Here is an 18946-nt window from a genome sequence, read left to right as displayed (position 1 = left end):
ATTCAGAATTCCATTATCTCTCATCTGTCCTTTCTTGGGGTCATTCTCCCACCTCCAACCCCCCCCACCCCCGTCTCCAGGACACTGCTCCTTCTAAGTTCTGCTCCATCTTATCAGCCACTCCTTCTGTTTACAAACACACTCAGGACGTCTCCTCCTTAAAAAGGTCTTTCCTTACTCCTGCCTCCAGTTCCAACACTTGTCTTTTCTCTCTTACTCCTGAAGTTTTTCGGAGGAGTATTCAGTAGACATTTTTTCCATTTCCTTCAATTACTCTTTTCCTCCAAATAATCAGGTTTCTAATTCACCGTTCTACTGAAGCTGTCACAGTAACATCCTCAGTGGCCTTTTCCCATTCCTTGAACTTGCTGACCTCTTGGCAGCACGTGACATGGGGACAGGACTCCCCGTTTTTGACATCCCTTCTCCATGCTCCCAGTGATTCCATGTAGCCATGGCTCCCTTCCGCCTCCTCTGCGCCTCCTTCTCTAGCTCTTCTGAAGGATCCATGTCTTTCAGCTTCTGCACGTGGGGAGAGGAGTCCCTGAAGCCACATTCCCAGGCCCCAGCTCACGTTCCTCTAAAGTTTCCAATCAGAGGGACTTCCCTGATGGTCCAGTGGTTAAGACTCTGTGCTGCCTCTGCAGGGGGTGTGGACTGGATCCCTGGTCTGAGAACTAGATCCCACATGCTGTGTAGTGGGGCCAAGAGATAAGCATGTTTTTTAATTAAAATAATAAACTTTCCCATCAGAATGTGCTCACACTCCTGGGACTCTAGCTCACACCACTGGACTGAAGACCTGACTATCTATGTCTCCTGCCCTGACTGTTCTCTTGAATCTTGGTGCCATATCTTCAACAACCTGCTAGAATCTTCTCCTGGATGGTCCACTTTCCTCTCAAAATCAACGTATCTAAGCATGTCTGACAAGAAATCATGTAGGGATGCTTTAAACCTTCATTTTTAGGGAAGATTATTATATTTTTAGGAAAAAAATACATGTATTTGCTGGGACAGACTCAGTTCCATCCTAAGAATGGCAGAGAAAAAAAATGAAGACTGGAAAGTGCTTTTAAGTTCACATTCACATTCATTAAGTTCACATTCTATATACATGTTACCAACAGAAACAAACAGGGAAGAAGTGGGTAGTCAGCAGATAATTTAAATTTGATTTTATAAAAGAAGTTTATGTTTCTAATAATTTATTTTAAAATTATATAAATATTTTAAAAGTATTTCTCTGATCTAGTTATCCAGTGAAGCTAGATTAAGATTTTAAGATGCTTATGATAAATTACCAAGGCTTTCCTTGTGCTGAATCATTTACAGGTTTAACTTTTTAAGAATTTCTCACACCAACAAATATTAGAGTTTCTTGCCAATTTAAAATTTTTTAAAAAATTTAATGATCCATGTTTTAGCCTCTAAAGTTACTTAATCTCTCACAAATCACTTGAAGCTAAAGAGAAACATATTTTTCCTTTGTTTCTCAAGACAGCATTTGAGCTAGCAAAGACAAAAACAAAGCCTGGACACTTTCTGGCTATCTGTACCTGTCACCTGCTCACCTGTAGCTGAACACTGTAAGTAATCTAAAAAAAAAAAATCTTACTTACTTGATGATTTTTAAGATTACTCCCTGGTCCAGCGATGATGAAGACTCTACTGTACTAGACCTAACTATAATTAGCCTCTATTCTTTTCTTGCTGGAGGTTTGGGGGTTGATGATAGTTCATCTGCTAAGTGGTAGCAGCAATATGTGAAATGGAGAGCTGGGCTAATTTGCACGTGACCCTCTACTTAACACTAACGATGTGATCTGCCTTGTGATTCTATCCAACCAGTCATGTTCATGGACACCAAGAAAAAGTCAGCAAAAAGTTAGACATATCTCATTAAATCATGGGATCAATGCTTTTAGGATATAAATTAGAGAAAGACTTCTCTGCTCTCCTTTGATAGTAATTTTCTGCTTCAGAAGAGCTGCATTATAATATAACAAAATTAAACTTACTGATCTTTGTCCAGCACACAAAAGGAATCCAAGAAGGGAAAATTGGCAGCTATACTTTCAAAGTCTTCTTGGGAAATATACCCATCATGGTCATGGTCATAGTTCCTAAACACAGACTGCAAAGGAAAGACAAATATTTATTGAATGACTATTTATAAGGCAGCCTCTGAACTTGTTATTGGGAAAGCATAATTAAGCATATTATTTTTTCTATCAATGAGCTTGAAATGTAGGGGGAGATAACAAAATTGAGAGGCCTTTATGGTATAATGAGATAAGTGCGATGCTGAAGATAAAGGCAGAATGCTATGAGGGGAGGTGGAGACAAATTTTAAAATATTTCCTGAAGAAAGCAAGGTCTAAACCGAGACCTCTGGATTGAGTAGGAGTGAGGCTGGTGAATTTACAAATACCAACACCATGACAATAGAAAGTGAAACTTTAAATGTTAAATTATCTCAAAATCAAAGTATACATGTAATACAATTCCAATAAAAATCCCAGTGGGAATTTGTTTCAAATGAACAAATTAATTCTAAAGTTCCTCTAGAAGTAACATGTTGAAAATAGCCTAAAATTGTTAAAGATGAGGAGTGATGACCTCAGGCAAGGGAAACAAAAGCAAAATCAAACAACTGGGACTATATCAAACTAAAAAGCTTTTGCACAGGGAAGGAAATGTCAACAAAATGAAAAGGCCACCTACTGAATAGGAGAAGTTATTTGCAAATGATACATCTGAAAAGAGGATAACATTCAAAATATACAAAGAACTGACCAAAAAAAGTTTTTTTTTAAGGCAGAGGACCTGAATAGACATTTTTCTAAAGAAGATTTACAGATGGTCAACAGACATATGAAAAAATGTTCAATATCACTCATCGCTCATCTCAGGGAAATGCAAATAAAAACCACAATGAGATACCACCTCACACCTGTCAGAATGGCTCTTATCAAAAAGACAACAAACAACAACTGTTGTTGAGGATACAGAGAAAAGGGAACCCTCATGTGCTGTTTCTGGTGGGATTATAAATGGTGCAGCCACTATGAAAACAGTAAGGAGGCTCCTCAAAAAATTAAAAATAGAACTATCATACAATCCATCTATTCCTTTTTATGTATTTTTTCCAAAGAAAACAAAAATATTTGTTTTTGAAAAGACATATACACCCCTATGTTCATTCCAGCATTATTTACAATAACCAAGATATGGAAGCAACCTAAATGTTGAGTGAATAAGGAAGATGTGATATATGAATAAACTGGAATAGATTCAGCCATAAAAAAAGGATGCAAACTTGCCATTATTTGACAACATGGAAAGACTTTAGAATATTATGCTAAGTGGAATAAGTCAGGCAAAGAAAGTCAAATATCATATGATTTCACTTATATGTAGGATTCAAAAAACAAATGAACAAACAAAATAAAACAGAAACACTCATAGATACAAAGAACAAACAGGTGGTTGCCAGAGGTGAGGGGAGTGGGAGGATGAAAGAATAGGCAAGAGAAATTAAGAGGTGAAAACTTCCAGTTACAAATGACATGGGATGGAAAGCACAGCTTGGGGAATACAGTCAATAATATTTTAATATCGTTGTATTGTGACAGTTGGTAACCAGACTTACTATGGTGATTATTTTATAATGTGTAGAAATGTCAAATACCTAGAACACCTAGAAGGTCAATTATACTTCAAATAAAAAAACTGAGGAGTAATGAGAGACAGTGTACCTTATCAGAAATCAAAGCTACATTAGCCAAAACAAAATGGTATTATAACTTAGTAGAGACAGTACAGTCCAGAAACAGATCTATATATAAGAACTCAGAATTCTTAAACAAGTTTGCTCAAAGATATACATGTATATATGCGCACATGTGTGTATGTATGGAGGAAGTAGAATAAAGTCATACAAGATCATCTACAAGTTATCAGTGATTATCCCTAGGCAGAAGAAATACCAAGACCTGAAAGTAAAACTTTCTACTTTCTATGTTTTATGTAATATGTTAATATTCACAATGTTTCTGGCTTTTTTTTTTTTTTTGGCCTTACCGCATGACTTGTGAGATCTTAATTCCCCAACCAGGGACTGAACCTGGGGCCAGTGAGAGTGCTAAGTCCTAACCACTGGACTTCCAATGGAATTCCCCTGGCTTTCTTTATAATCAGAGAAAAATAAAAAAGAATTTTCTATTGCCCTCTTAGGATTTAAAAAAAATTTGTGAGTTCTCCCTGCAAACACATGTATGCAAATACTTGACTTAGAGTCTAGCTGTAATGAATCGCTCTCTCTTTCCCTGTGGTTTCTATTATATTTTATCTTTATTGCCTTAGGTTGCAGGCTGATTCAGAAGTATTTTGGGACGTAGGCAATGAATAAATGAACAAATTACTTCATTAAAATATGACTGTTTGGCATCATTGTAACTTTATCCATAGATAACTGAACTTTTTTGTAAGTTTCACTTTCAGTGCTTATTCAAATCAAAACTGCTTAAAATTTAACTATTATGGAGGCTTACAATGTATCTTTTAATACCCATATTTATATGGACAGTGTAAGATTTTTTTGTGGAATAAAACTCATTATGGAAATTCAAGTAAAACCCAGTCATTTATTTGATTAAATTGGTGGTATTCAACCTATCAAAACTGGGTCAACCTTCCCCCATGAAATTGGAATTAGAGAAAAGATATAAAGTACTGAGGGGCAAAATAGACTCCCCATGTGGAGCAAAGAAGGCCTGTCTGCACAGAATGGAGTGAGCATTCAGAGAAAAGCAGACATAAGAGTAGGAGAGAGAATACCTCTTTTATTTCTTGATTCTAGACTTTCCTGAGCCACAATTCCATGTCCCTGGATCCTCTGCCCACTTTTCCTGGCTCCAAGTGGGGTCTGTCACTACCACATCATCATGTCATCCCCACTGGACCTTATGGCTTTCTCATCATCTTCCCTCACCCCTTACTCCCTTTCTGCCTCACATGCTCCATGAAACTTTTCTATCAGCACCTTATGGTTTTGTGGATGATCCAAGATGTAGAACATTCTTTTTCTGTCAACATTCTTTCCCAGCAAAGAGTACATTCTACACCAAAGACTTGTTTCTATTGCACCTGAGGATATACTGATCCTCGAAGGTAGATGTGTAATCAATAATCACAGTTTCTAGTGCCTGAGAAAGGTGCTTTCCATCTTCCCCACATTGGTGCATCTACTCTTTTTTTCCATGGAAAACTCTAACATCATCTCGCTCTTCATTAAGTGATATTTCTGACCTAAATGGTATTATGTTGCTGTGTCACAGACCTCTAAACATACAAAGCTGAGGAAATGATTTACCTTGCAGGATTTTCCTCCTACCCTCAGGTAAGCAATTTATCAAGCATTTTATTTTGATCCACGTGGGTTGTTTCTTGTTTGTTTTTTGACTGCATTGGGTCTTCATTGTGGCACACGGGCTTAGAAGTTGCAGCTCACAGGCTTAACTGCACTGCGGCCTGTGGGATATTAGTGCCCCCACCAGGGATCAAATCCGCATCCTCTGCATTGGAAGGAGGATTCTTAACCGCTGGACCACCAGGAAAGCCCCCCCATGTGGATTTTTAATGAGTAGATTCTAACCTTCAAACAGTCCTTTGGGTTGCAAGGGCAATGACAAATGTGCCAAATGCCTGGGGAAGACAGGAATTCTAAGTAGCTGTGAGTATTTCGACAAGTGAGAACCCACAGAAAGAAAGGAGAAAAGGGGGACTTCCTGGGAGAGTCTTCCCCCAGAAACCATGGCCAGGCAGAGCTAAGTGTCTGTTGAATTTCTCCTACCTGCCAGAGGGCTGTTTTAATGGACTCCAGCTGATACCTAGGCTGGTACCAGAGAACATTCTGGAAAGAGAAAGGGGCCTCCTAGGGCTCACTTACCTCAACTAATTTCCTTATGTGCTTGTTGATGACTGTAGGATCTGGCTTTGGCATCACTCCTGAGGCCCACTCCAGGGGCACCACAGGCTTGGTGGGCGTTGTAGGGGAGGTAGGCTGCTGACAGAAAACACACACATTAAAAAAAAGTTTTTTGATTAATTTTTTAAATTGGAGTATGATTGCTTCACAGTGTTGTGTTAGTTTCTGCTGTGTAACAACGTCAGTCAGCTCTATGTGTGCATATATCCCCTCCTTCTTCTGGCTGCCTCCCACCTTCCACCTTCAGCCCACCCCTCTAGGTCATCACAGAGGATCAAGCTAAATTTCCTGTGCCAGACAGCAGCTTCCCACTAGCTAGCTATTTTACACATGGAAAACACACACGTTTTTCAACTTTATCTGGGACTTTGAGCAATCTGGACCAGGGACACTGAGAAAGACATGTGAGTTTTGCATGTTCACATCAGTAGAAAATTATATTTGTGTCGCACTTAAATGCTTTTAAAACAAACATCAACGAAAACGTTGTTAATGGAATATTTTGTCGGTAGAATCTAATCTGTAACCAAGTACATATTTGGATAGTGTGTTTTGTTTAGCTGGAGCCTAGATTGCATTATTTTAGGTGGGAAAAAACATTGCTCATCCAGGTCATCCAAAAATCCTTTCCAAGTTCCCTAAATAATACTAAAACACTGGTAAACATCTCTATAACATTCCATACAGTTTTTTTGTTTTTGTTTTTGTGTATAGTGGAAAGCCTATGAAACACCAGTTATCTAATTCTTTAATACTCAGGGCTAGTGATAGATTAGGTGTGTGCAGCAAGCAGGCAGCAGTGCACAGCCAAGTTTATGTCATCTTGCCAGCATCTCTCTCAATATGCTTAATCACTTCTTGATGGTTGGAATAATCACTAGCTCCCTTGAGCCCTCTTCGGTGCAACTTGTTTTCTCCAAAGGTGTTACCACCTTCTTGCAAGATATTTTCACTTAAGCATGTGAGAAGATGGTGGCAATAATGCATAACACGTTTATACGACACAAGCACAAAACACAGTCCTATCAGGAGCCCAGCCAAGAGTGCTGTGCACGTTGTGTCCGCTCCCTTGGACTCTCACACAATGAAATATTTTTTCTGGTGCCTACATACAAACATGCATTAGCAGATTTTTTTTTAATTGGACACTGAGTTTGGAACAAACATTTTTGCAAGGGGAGCTGAGGTGTAACTATATGGTTTTACGCCTCTACTAATGTTGTGAGGTGGATGTGGGCTGCAAATAAAACAAAAAATATCTGCCATCTGAATATGGTCACCCTTTCACACAGTCTCTCTCTCTCACACACACACACTCCCATCTCGGCTCTTTCGGTCAAGTCTTTCATCTTGTTGATATGACAAAGGACTAAACCCTTGGCTCCCTTGGTACTTGGTCAAGGAGGGGGGTACCCTCTCCCCAAAGCACTATCATAAACTCAGAGGGATACCAGAAGATATTTCAAACTTCCAAGGGAAATATAGCTATACTCAACAGTTGTCGGACTCCACACAAACTACAAAATTCACCCATTAAATCATGCTATGTTTCTACCAATGATATCATATCTTTGTGAAGCAAAAAGCCAATCTGGAACAAGCAATAAGGATAACAGTATCAATATGATTTCAAGATTTAAGAATTTGAACAATGCCTAACATTAGTATTTGTGGTTATTTAAGAATGAAGTAAAAATAATATCTTTTTCAGTGTGTGTTTTTCAAGCAGGTACTAAGTCATTAGAATATCAATATTTATACATATTTAGTTGCCTGGACCTAACTATTCTATGAGTAGAAATATAAGGCATTTCTTTTGACCTAGAGCTAGCATGAAAAAGCTGAGACATGAAGTAAAACAAAAACTAGGGAGGCACAGAGGATGCCATTGTGAACAGAAAAAGGTCAAGAAGCTCTGAGACTAAGTAGGTGAGGTCGGCCAGCTCTACCTTTAAGCACGCTAAAGCCACAGGCTCTCAGTAATAATCTTGACTGGAAATTGTTCGCTACTTCCCAACACGCATCAAACACTAAATACAAAATAGGATGACATTCCACTTAGAGAAGAGACAGAAAGGGATTGGGAAATGTGTGTTCATAGAATTTTCATTTTAGGGGGCTTCCCTGGTGGAGTGGTAAAGAATATGCCTGCCAATGCAGGACACACGGGTCCGATCCCTGCGTCAGGAAGATTCCCCTGGAGAAGGAAATGGCAACCCGCTCCAGTATACTTGCCTGGAGAATCCTAAGGACAGAAGAGCCTGGTGGGCTACAGCCCATGGGGTCATAAAAAAGTTGGACATGACTGAGCGACTAAACAACACAGGATTTTAGCACTTGGAAAGGTCTTCAAAAGCTTCTGCTTTGATAAGAGATAAAAATACTTTTTTGGGACTTCCCTGGTGGTCCCGTGGCTAAGACTCCATGCTTCCAATGTAGGGGGCCCAGGTTCAATTCCTGGTCAGGGAACTATATCCCATGTTTTGCAACTAAAGATCCCATCTGCCACAACTGGGACCTGGTGCAATCAAATAAAAAAATACTTTTTTAAAGATTTTTATATATATACATATATATATGATGGAAATATCTCCTAAAATTGGCAAAACTTGATACTGAAAATAAAGTAAATCTAAAGGGCACAAATCAGGCATGTATGCTAACATGGTCCTACGCTGCTTCTGAACAAGAGATGGTGGGGAAATGATGAGAAGCATCATAGGAAAAAGCACAGGTGATGAAGCCAGACAGTCCCAAGAGGAATCCAAATTCTCCTGCTTACTGGCTGTGTCGAAGATACCTATGCTTACTAGACTCTGTGAGTTATCTCATTGCTTAACAGAGTCAATGAGATAACATACATATTATGACCTGCCAGGCATTCAACAACCAACAGGCAGCAATTAAGATGCCTGGTTACAGATAAAGGAAGGTGTCAGGAGGTGGCAATGCTGTGTGTGCACGTACAGGACAGCTTCATCTCACCAGAGCTATGGAATGAAAGAGAAGCTTATGAATTCCCTCCTTCAGTAACATTACTTTTCTTTCTTGCTTGTATTTGTGCTCAGTTGTGTCCGACTCTTTGTGACCCCATGGACTGTAGCCTGCCAGTCTCCTCTGTCCATGGGATTTCCCAGGCAAGAACACTGGAGTGGGTTGTCATTTCTCATTCTAGGGGATCTTTCCAACCTGGGGATCAAACCATCATCTCCTGCATTGGCAGGCAGATTCTTTACCACTGCATCACCTGGGAAGTCCACCTTTCTTTCTAGCTCTCTTTATCATGCTAATTTTGAAGAGTCTGGCCCTAATGCCTCCCTTTGTCTGTGCTGTATCTTCCCCTAAGGCTGCGTTCTGCAATGTCCCCAGAAGATTAGCCTCTTGGGACTGGCAAGGAGGGAACATAGAGATGGAAACACCACTCATTATTTTAAGAACAGATGCTACTAGGTCAACTGACTCAGACTCAAGTTTATGCTCTCCCACCTGCCCTTCACTGTGAACAACATTCACAGTCATTCTGCCTCTTTCAGTTCAATGGTTCAGAATCGTAGTGGGTATTAACAGATGGACAGACTTGGAGCCTAGAGTTGCTGGCAACACACCACAGAACTCAACTGGAATGGAGGTAATGAATGAGACATTTGTAAGAAAACTGATCTCAGGATATATATATATAAGAAACAGATAGAAATTTTTTCTTCATCATGCAAACTTCATCCTTATTGTAAATTTCATATTCATCCTAATATTTTTCTTCCCAGTGTAAAACATATCTGAGCTACAGTCTGCTTGCTAAAAGTAATGAGCCATGTACACTCAGTAATACAATTTCTTCAACTCATTGTATAATGTTTCTTTACTAAGAGTCAACTATCAATTAAGTGAGGTGCTATCCTAATGAGATATTGAAATTCTGAGTTGGGTCAATCATTAGTAGAGAAATTTGTGATTTATGATTAGGGTATTTAACATTTACTAAATCTAATTTTATGTTGAATAGGCTTTTAAAAAAGCCTGGAAGAGTCAGAATGATCTTTAACATTAAGACGAGTTATTGTTACCACTTCTTTTTTTTTAACCCTATATGTAGGTAGTTCTCAGAAGGAACATGGAAGATCAAGAATAAAACAGAGTAATTGGAAATGATGTTTTTCTTTGTTAGCCTGTGAAGTGAAGAGATAATTATCTGTCAGGGCTGAGCTGTTCCACTGGTAAAATGAGAATATAGATTTTTTAAATTCCTCAATCTTTGGACCACATAGCACTGTTGTAATGGGCAATTATTATAAATGACAAATAATGGTGTTTATCACTAATCCTTAGAGAGAACGCAATACCTACCGATTTAGAATTTCTAGGCTCCAGAACCAGTGATAGTTTGTAAATATCATCTTCTGTGTGATAGAGGTCCAGAGAAAGCTACAACAAATTAAAAGGGATAAATCAGAATGCTGAATTATTTATTTACTTATTTACATTGGTTAAATTTCTTCAAACCAAATGCTTGGGGCCAATGCAGTGAACTGAATGTAGAACACTAAAAAGATAGCATGCTGAGGTGGAAAATGAAATTTCAAAAAGAAAAAAGTTAAACCTAGTATGGTCATCAGCATTTAAGAACCATTGATTCAATTTCTCAATAATTATTGAGCAGCTCCTAAGAACCAAGCTCCTAAGAGCCAGAGATCAGGAATCCTTGATGTTATAGAATAGGACAAGTACATAAAATAAGACTTGGACACGGAATCAGTGCTGTCTTAGAGGTTTGATTAGAGAACTCTAGATATAAAGGAGCAATTAAAAGGTTTCTATTATTTCCGAGCATTGTGCTAGGTTCTGGTGATACAAAATGGTATAAAGTCATTTCTGCCCTCATTATCTGAATAAATAGGACCTGAACACAAAAAGATACATTCATATCAACAAAAGGCAACACAAGCTAGATGCGAGGAAGCTGTCCCACAATAAGTGCTGTAGGAACTTTTCATGGAGCAGCGTGTATAAGCATGGCGGAGAGGTTTTGGAGACCTGAGCTCAAATCCTAAGCCTGTCTCTGGTTAACCCTGTGACCCTGAGCCAGTTGTTTTCTCTCTGACCTTTAGTTTCCACTTCTATAAAATGGGAACGATCACAAAAATCCCTTATCTAACTGGATTTTTATCAGGATCAAATGAAGTACTGCATGTAGACAACTTCACACAGGGTCTGGTACACAGTGAAATCTCAGGAAATGTAATCTGATGTTGTTGCTGTCATTGTTATTGTTACAGCTACTAAAACTACTCTTATCATTGTGTGGAGGGACCACGGAAGACTGAAAAGATCAGAATGGATTCACAGAGGAATTTGTAAACTGGGACCTTCCGAGAGAAAAAACAGGATAGGCAAGGATGACAACATACGCCAAGACTGAAGAGTACAGATAAAATCTATAAGACCTTAAAATGCATGGTCTCATTCACCTAAAACAGAATGCATAAGACTTAAATAAGCCTGGATAATTCCCATAGATGCCTTTCACTGTTAAGATGAATCATACCATGGCATCATCAGGGAAGAGAACCATGTGCCCTATCCTTTCTCTGACCATTTAAGCATGAAAATTTTCCTTTAATATATTTCGTCTAAAAATAAAACCTTAGGGACTTCCCTGGGAGTCCAGTTGTTAAGGATCTGCATTCCAATGTAGGGGACGCAGGTTCTATCTTTGGTTGGGGGAACTAAGGCCACGCGCCATAGCTAAAGATTCCACCTGGCTGAGACGACGCACACCACCAAGAAACAGCCCGCAAGAGCCACAACTAAGACCCGACGCAGCCAAAAGAGTGAAATCGTTTTCTACCTAGGAAAAAATTCAAACTTTAAAAACTCAATTAAAAAAAGGTTTAGATAAATTAGATAAAGGCTTAATGTGTACGGGTATGGAATGAGAGAGAAGAGAAAGAAGAAGGAAGCAAGAGAAAACTCAGAGGCAAAGGATATCTTTGAAGAATTTATCTTTCTGTTTGATCTCATTTAAAAAAAAGAAGAAGCTGGCATTATAAAACAGCATTCTTGCAGCATTCATTGAACAAATATTTATCGGCCACCTAATATATGGTGAGGACCATTCTAGTCACTATTCTGCTTACTAAATCTAACATTTAAGTTAAGAATTTCACTCATCTGATCATGTATTGCTTTACCTAGACTTTGTCATCTAAAGGTGTTTTCTGAGCATAATAAAATTGACAACTGACTTTACTACAAAATTACCCAAGTATCATTTCAGATCAGGAAAATCCTGCTCACAAAGAATGCACATTGTATTCACCTTCCGGGCCCTGACTTTTTGCTAGAGAGGAACTAGCCCCTTGTCACAAACAAATGCTTTTAGGAGCCAGCCTACTATATAATGGAGTAAAAGAAGATGCGTGAAAGGGAGATTGTGATAGAGACATTGGTACAACAGAGTATTTGGCAAAAGAGTTTTGCAATGTGATTAACTTGGGGATCTTTCCTCCTAGCCCAACAATAAGAAAAATTTGTGCTGATAAGTGGAATCTGACGCTGGATCTCTGGGTTAGGGAAGCAAGGGGGGGTGGGGGAGTGGATGTGAACTCTGATGGGTGGGAGACAGCCACTACTCAGCTAAGGCAAACTGTCATCAGTCTGACAACAACTGCCACATCTTCCAATTTATCAAAAGAAGTCACACATCTGGACTGTTATATGAAATACTCCCATTTTAAGCACTGGCATCTAATAATAAAAAAATTTTTATGTGTCCTTGTAGGTCAAATAAAGCACATCTGCCATGAAAAGTCACTGACCATTTTGTAAATTCCACAATAAAAGACTGCTGATCTCCAAGCCTCACGAAAGCAAAGAGCATACCTGTCTTTTCTGCCCCCATAATCCCTGTCCTAGTTCGCTACCTTGCATTGTGAATGCTACCTAGAAAATGGAGTGACTTCTTCTTCTGAATTACTCGATATCAGGAGTTAACCCGGGCTTTAGTGAGTATGCTCCTGTTCTGCTGACTCCTCCTCTAGTGATGGCACTGGCATCTGCTAGAGAAGAGAAGATGGCAGTGCAAGACCATCCAACCAAAAACCTAAATATGCCACACACCAAGGAGGGGCGATGCTCTTTCAAAAGATACAGAACGTCCTTGGAATTTTCTTCTGTCAAATGAACAGATAGCTGACTCCATGATGCAACTGTTTTGGTCTTCTTCCAAGGTTTGCTTTCCATTTATTAGTGGCAGTATGAACCTAAGCAAGTCATTAAGCTTTAAAAAAAAAATTTTTTTTTTTTTACTGGAATATAGTTGATTAACAAAGTTGTGTTAGTTTTAGCCTTTAGAGTCTGTCTCAATCTGTAAAATAAGAATCAATAATAGTTCCCTCCCAGGATTGTTGGGAAGATTAAACAAGCTAGTATGTGTCCACTGCAGTTTGTTTTAGAGGGTCACACAGAAGGGAACTGCAGGGTTTGGCTTCCAATCAACATAGCAGCCAAATGCCACAGTGTTCAACCACGAATACAGAGCTGTCACCTGGGTCAGTCCTACCATCTCTCTGCTTTCCCAGTCACAATCTTACTTGCTTTCTTGGATCTCCTCTGGGCATCATGGCCCTATTCTACTTCCTACACACCTTTTTAATAATAGAGGCAGCTTGTCAATGGGATTTTTAAAATGTCTATTTGTGTCTAACATTTTAAGTTCGGTTGTTTCTGAAAAATGTTCTGAGACACTGTTTCAGGTTGTTGCTTTTACATCCAAGCCTATCAGCAGAGATGGCTGTGGATTTAGTCTGCATCTTAGGACTGATATTGCCTTGACTGGAGAACTGTAAAACAACACACACTTGATCATCAAATTATCTCCATTCACAATTTTTACAATTCTGCCTCTTCCTCTCCATCCTCCTCCTCTTCTTCTTCTTCAATTGTAAAAATACAGGGGCTTTCCAGTTATTTGCATATACTCAGAATGGTAAACGTAACTGATAGATCTAAAAATACTATGAAAAAAAATCAGACTATTTCATGTACCGTGAAACAAGAAGCCTCAGTCTGAAAGCTCCTGGTTACATGAATTAGGATCACAATGGAAAGGGTCTTCTCCAGATCTTCCATCAAACAGGAAATAACCTAAATCACAGCAGTTTGGCGGTATGGTCGCCTTTTCTTCATGGGCCCAGTGCTGTTTGGGGGGCTAAGGTTATGATAATAAAAATGGCAAACAGAGTCCCTGCTCACATAGATTTTGTTTTGTAATTAACTTGTTCTTTACATGCTTCCCTCAAAGCTCAGTTGGTAAAGAATCTGCCTGCAATGCAGGAGACCCTGGTTCGATTCCTGGGTCAGGAAGATCCCCTAGAGGAGGGTTAGGCTACCCACTCCAGTATTCTTGGGCTTCCCTTGTGGCTCAGCTGGTAAAGAATCCATCTGCAATGTGGGAGACCTGGGTTCGATCCCTGGGTTGGGAAGATCCCCTGGAGAAGGGAAATGCTACCCACTCCAGTATTCTGGCCTGGAGAATTCCATGGACTGTATAGTCCACGGGGTCGCAAAGAGTTGGACACAACTGACACCCATGAAAGGAAAGATTATTTAAGTTTCAAAGATGCAAAATAAAATAAATATCAGCAATATTCCCACATTACTGAGTAAATGTCCATCAGAGCGTGAGAGAGAGAAACATCCAAACTGGGGATTCAGAAGTTGGTTATTTGCAAGCTTTTTTGTCCTTTATGACTCTCAGCTTCTTCATTTCTAAAACAGGAAGGAGCAGGGGTGATGTTACACCCTCTGACCTGCCCAGGCTACATCACAGGGTGTGTGTGAGAATCTACTGAGGCAATGTATGTGAAAAGTGTTGTGAAAACTGGAATCAATTACTACAGAAAGTTCAAGCATTGCTATACATATTTTGGAGCTCTCAATTGATATCAGCTTCCTCACCAGGGGCCGTATTTAGAAGCAATCACTTCAGGCAGAAACTTGATCTAGGGTCTTGGAGCAGAAAGAATCACCCCTTCAATGCTGTGCCTAAGAATGACCTCACATGCATTTGGGCAGCTGCTGTCAATCACATGGTTCTCATCCCAACATGTACATGGTTCACGAAATATTCACTGGGCTCCAGGGAACACCTCCTGGGAGCCTCCTCCACCCTGGTTCTAAGGAGATTAATCTGCCTATGGCCAGGAAGAATGAACTTTCTCCTTGGTTGTGGGGAGACAGTAAGGCTCTTGGCTTCAAGTAGGAGCTGACTTGATGGTTGTGCGCATCTCTGAAAATCTGCTATCCTGATGCGTGCTGGGCTGGGACCACGGGATCGGGCTGACACTTGGCTCCTTAGTCCCAAGGCTCCACCATTCCTTACATCTAGAACCACAGAAGTTTAGAACTGGGTGAGACCTCAAAATGAGCACAAAACTCTTCAGGAAAAAAAAAATCCAAAGTCAGTGAGCAAGGAGACAAAGCTAAAAAACTGCAGAGGCAAGGTTAACAGCTATATCTCCCATCAGAGGTTCTGGCCAGGATACTACAGCCTACCACCACTGCTCTGACTAAATGTGATGCCTGGTGGCTTCTATATTTTCCTTCCGTTTCTGAGAGAGAGAGGGATAACTAGAGATTGAGGGTTTTTTCTTTCCTTCTCAGTAAAACCCAATTATTTCTTAGCTTTTACTTCTGGAGTTCAGATTTTCTACTGGCATCTCAAAATTTCATTCAAAATCCTTTAAGATTTCTCTGTCATGATGTTGCTTGCTGCCTTTACAGTTAAAAGTTATTTCCCCTACTCTATCATTATCTTTTTTCCAGATGAGAAACTGCCCAGATGTAGGCAGCTGCTATGTGAAGTTATCCTCCACCTCAGGGAGACAGTCTGAATAAAGACACCTGAAACCTCGGCTACACCCTGAGACTGGTCTGCAGACATCACCTGTGTGTGTGGGTTTACACAGTCTGATTGGGGCTGCAACTCTGGTCACTTATTCATAGAAACAGATTTACATGGCAAATGATTAATAAATGCAGGTGCCTGGATGATTGTGAGGTTCCCCCCGCGCCCAGTGAGAATGTCTCAGTGTTTATTATTTGTCACACAATCTGAACCCCAAGAGATTTGTGTTTCTGTGTGTTGGCCACTTCTGCTTTATACGAAGAAGGCAGCTGCCATTATTGCCTACACCTAGGGGGTCAACTCTTTGGTAGACAATTTATGTGTTCTAGGAACAGTGGGTGAGAAGGTCTCGGAACCACACTCTTATTCCAATGCAGCAGCCCTAGAGGATTTTTTAGCCCTTCAGAGGGATTGTTGTTTTCATTTCCTATGGCCATTGGAAGGAAGTAGTTAATTCAGTATTGCAGCCAAGTTTCAAATGCTACAGTGTCATAAACCCAAACAAGGAAGTTACTCCTCCACTTGTTTCAGCTAGGCTGAGAGAATTTGCTTATGCCTCTTGTCCCCCTGACAAAGAAGCAGCCAATGGGAAATATTCTCTTCTACACACCTGTGTATCTAAAAGTGCTAGGACCTAGAGACCGGCTAACTGTGTGTGCCACTAATGCCCAAAATGATGAGAAGTGGGTTAATTTCTTCCAACCCACATCATTCCTAAAGATAGCATTCAGTTCATCTGTTGAGCCCCTACATATGCTAGGTACTATGAAAGGTGTTGGGAACATGCGATGCATAAGGCAAGTAGACAGAAAAAAAAAATCTAATGTCAAGTGGTACCTCCTATAGATAAGAAAGTACAAAGTGCAAGGGCAACACAGGTGACAGATGCATTACTGTTTTGGAGGGAAACAGAAGGCTCCCAGAGAGCATTTAAATAAAGAGAAAGGCATTTAAATTTAAGCTAGTCATGGGGTGGGGTGGAGGGGTAAGGAAAGGATTTTCCAAGAAAATGCAATGGCTAGAAAGTAGAAGGCAGCAATTAATGGTGAAAAGTGTAAGTCCCATACTCCTCAAAGCAGGTGTGATGTGGGATCGGGTTATCAGAAACGAGGAGAGACTAAGAGTCAGAAAACAAGTCCTGAAGGGCCTCCAGGGCCAGACTGGGAAGTGCTTCTGGTGGTTTGGGGAGGTTGGTGGGAGTGGGGGCAGGGAGGTCTCGGAGGAGGCTCCTGCTTTCCTCCAGGCTTCAGCCACAGCAGTGCAGTGAGGATCCGGAGAAGCCAGTGAGCTGAGGGCACAGGGAAGGGGGTGATGAACTAGATAAGTGTGAGGCAGGATTGTGAGGCACCCAGGGCAGAGCTGGAGGGCCTCGCTAAGAACTCCAGAAACCAGAGCTATGGGGGCAGAGACTGGGACCCTCAAAGCAAACTGAATTTTCTTTGCTTGGAGATCGTACTGAACAGCATGAATTTACACAAATTACAGGTGTGGCTTCCCCACCCTTCCTCCTTTGAGATTTCTTCCCAACCACTGACCCGGCATCCAACCCCTCCCCTGCCCTCACTGTGAACTGCTGGTGGGGATCTTCCTGCATCCCCTGGGAGGTGAGGTTCAAGCTCCAGTCTATTGGAGCACAAGCTCCAGCCCATTGAACTCACGGTGAGCAAGTTGATCAAATCCAGGTTGGGTTCCAAGTGGTGAGAGGCATTCTGCAGAGAGACCAGTTCACTCAGGGTAACGGAGAGCTGGTGCATTTTCACAATGTTCACTTTGTTCTCCTCTGTCCAGTCTGGGAAAATGACATGGACTGCTATCAAGTCTTTCAAGTGGACGCCAAGGATTGGAATTTTGAAGCCGTCACAGTCGGCAAAAGCCTTGCGGTAATTACAGTAATTGCCGTTGGAGGAGACCAGCTCAGTCATTTCATTCCAGTTCTGGGAACAGATGGAAAAGTAGATTTTCAAACGGCCTTCCCTTCTGCTCACCCCCAGGCCCAACAGTGTGTGGCTAAGAAATTCCTCTGCTACCAAGGGAAGTATTGATTGCACCAACATTGATGCAGGGAGATACTAAACCGGAAAAAGAAAGTTCGAAAATCTGACTACGAATTGGACAGCCTGTTCCATTCTGTTACAGAACAGAAATAGCCCACACTTCTGCCTACCTACTAGTGATGTTGAGATGTTAAATGGCATCATTATATAAGTATTTAATAATTCATGGAAATATTACAATCCAAAAAATAAGCATGTATTATATTAAGATATGCAGTATGTTAAAATTTCCTAGTTCCGAGAAAGTTGCATTCAAGATATAACTTGAAGGGGACAGGATGGGGGCAGAAACAGTCATATTGATGTGTGAGATAGCTGAGGTTTTGGACTCTGCCACTAAGTAAAAAGGTGACCTTAAGCAAGTCACTTCACTTTTAGGGACATTAGCTTTCTTTTTCTGTAAGAAAGAGTAGTTTGAATAAATAATTTTTCAATATACACTGGTGGTTCCAAGCCTCTATGAGCCTCCATTGAATTCTCTTTTTTTTCTATTTTTTTCCATTGAGTTCTTATTCTTCACATTTAAAATATGTTTTCCTCTCTACTGAAAATTCAGGACTAATCTAAAGGAAAATGAAACACAAAATGAGCCCCATTATACTTGAAATGAGTACAGTGTTTGAGGTCAGTCAGCGGTGCTTCTGCGGCTTAAATTCTCCTGTTCATATGAACAAGTTATTGTTGGTTGTCTAACGGCAAGCAGACCTTCCTAGTAGACCCTAACTTTGACTAGTATACTCTTTCCCATGGGTCTCAGATGGAGCTATTTTCATACCCAAGGCCAAGTATAGGTTCTGATCTACCATCATCATAATTTCATCCCTCTGGTTTATGATTGGCTCAGGAATACAGAGTTAAGCCAATCTACATGTTGTATTCCTCTGGATACTATTATTGGCCCAGGGGCGGGGCATGTGATTTCAGATGGTCCAATCTGCCTAAAAAAGAAGGTCTTTATTCCATGGGGGCAAAGCTAAAGAGGGGTTTTCCCTACTT

The 18946-nt window shown here is 40.3% G+C and overlaps 1 protein-coding gene across 9 annotated transcripts in view; it reads right to left on the bottom strand.

The window, feature by feature from the left end:
• The window catches only part of RASGRP3 (RAS guanyl releasing protein 3), a 109914-nt gene that overhangs the window by 12761 nt on the left and 78207 nt on the right, over positions 1 to 18946 (bottom strand). For 8 of the 9 annotated variants that reach the window (XM_070476744.1, XM_020903510.2, XM_020903507.2 and 5 more), the window contains 4 exons: positions 17555 to 17830; positions 10337 to 10414; positions 5954 to 6070; positions 2022 to 2137 (listed from right to left, as the gene is read on the bottom strand). In XM_070476744.1, the coding sequence (XP_070332845.1) occupies positions 2022 to 2137; positions 5954 to 6070; positions 10337 to 10414; positions 17555 to 17830 (587 nt within the window). The remainder of the gene's footprint in view (positions 1 to 2021; positions 2138 to 5953; positions 6071 to 10336; positions 10415 to 17554; positions 17831 to 18946) is intronic. The other variant, XM_070476770.1, reaches the window with a different exon arrangement.

This window comes from Odocoileus virginianus, chromosome 2 (genome assembly GCF_023699985.2).
Source record: "Odocoileus virginianus isolate 20LAN1187 ecotype Illinois chromosome 2, Ovbor_1.2, whole genome shotgun sequence".
NCBI classification, from domain to species: domain Eukaryota; kingdom Metazoa; phylum Chordata; class Mammalia; order Artiodactyla; family Cervidae; genus Odocoileus; species Odocoileus virginianus.
Note: the sequence above shows the minus strand (reverse complement) of the source record. Positions and strands in the feature narration are given on the sequence as shown.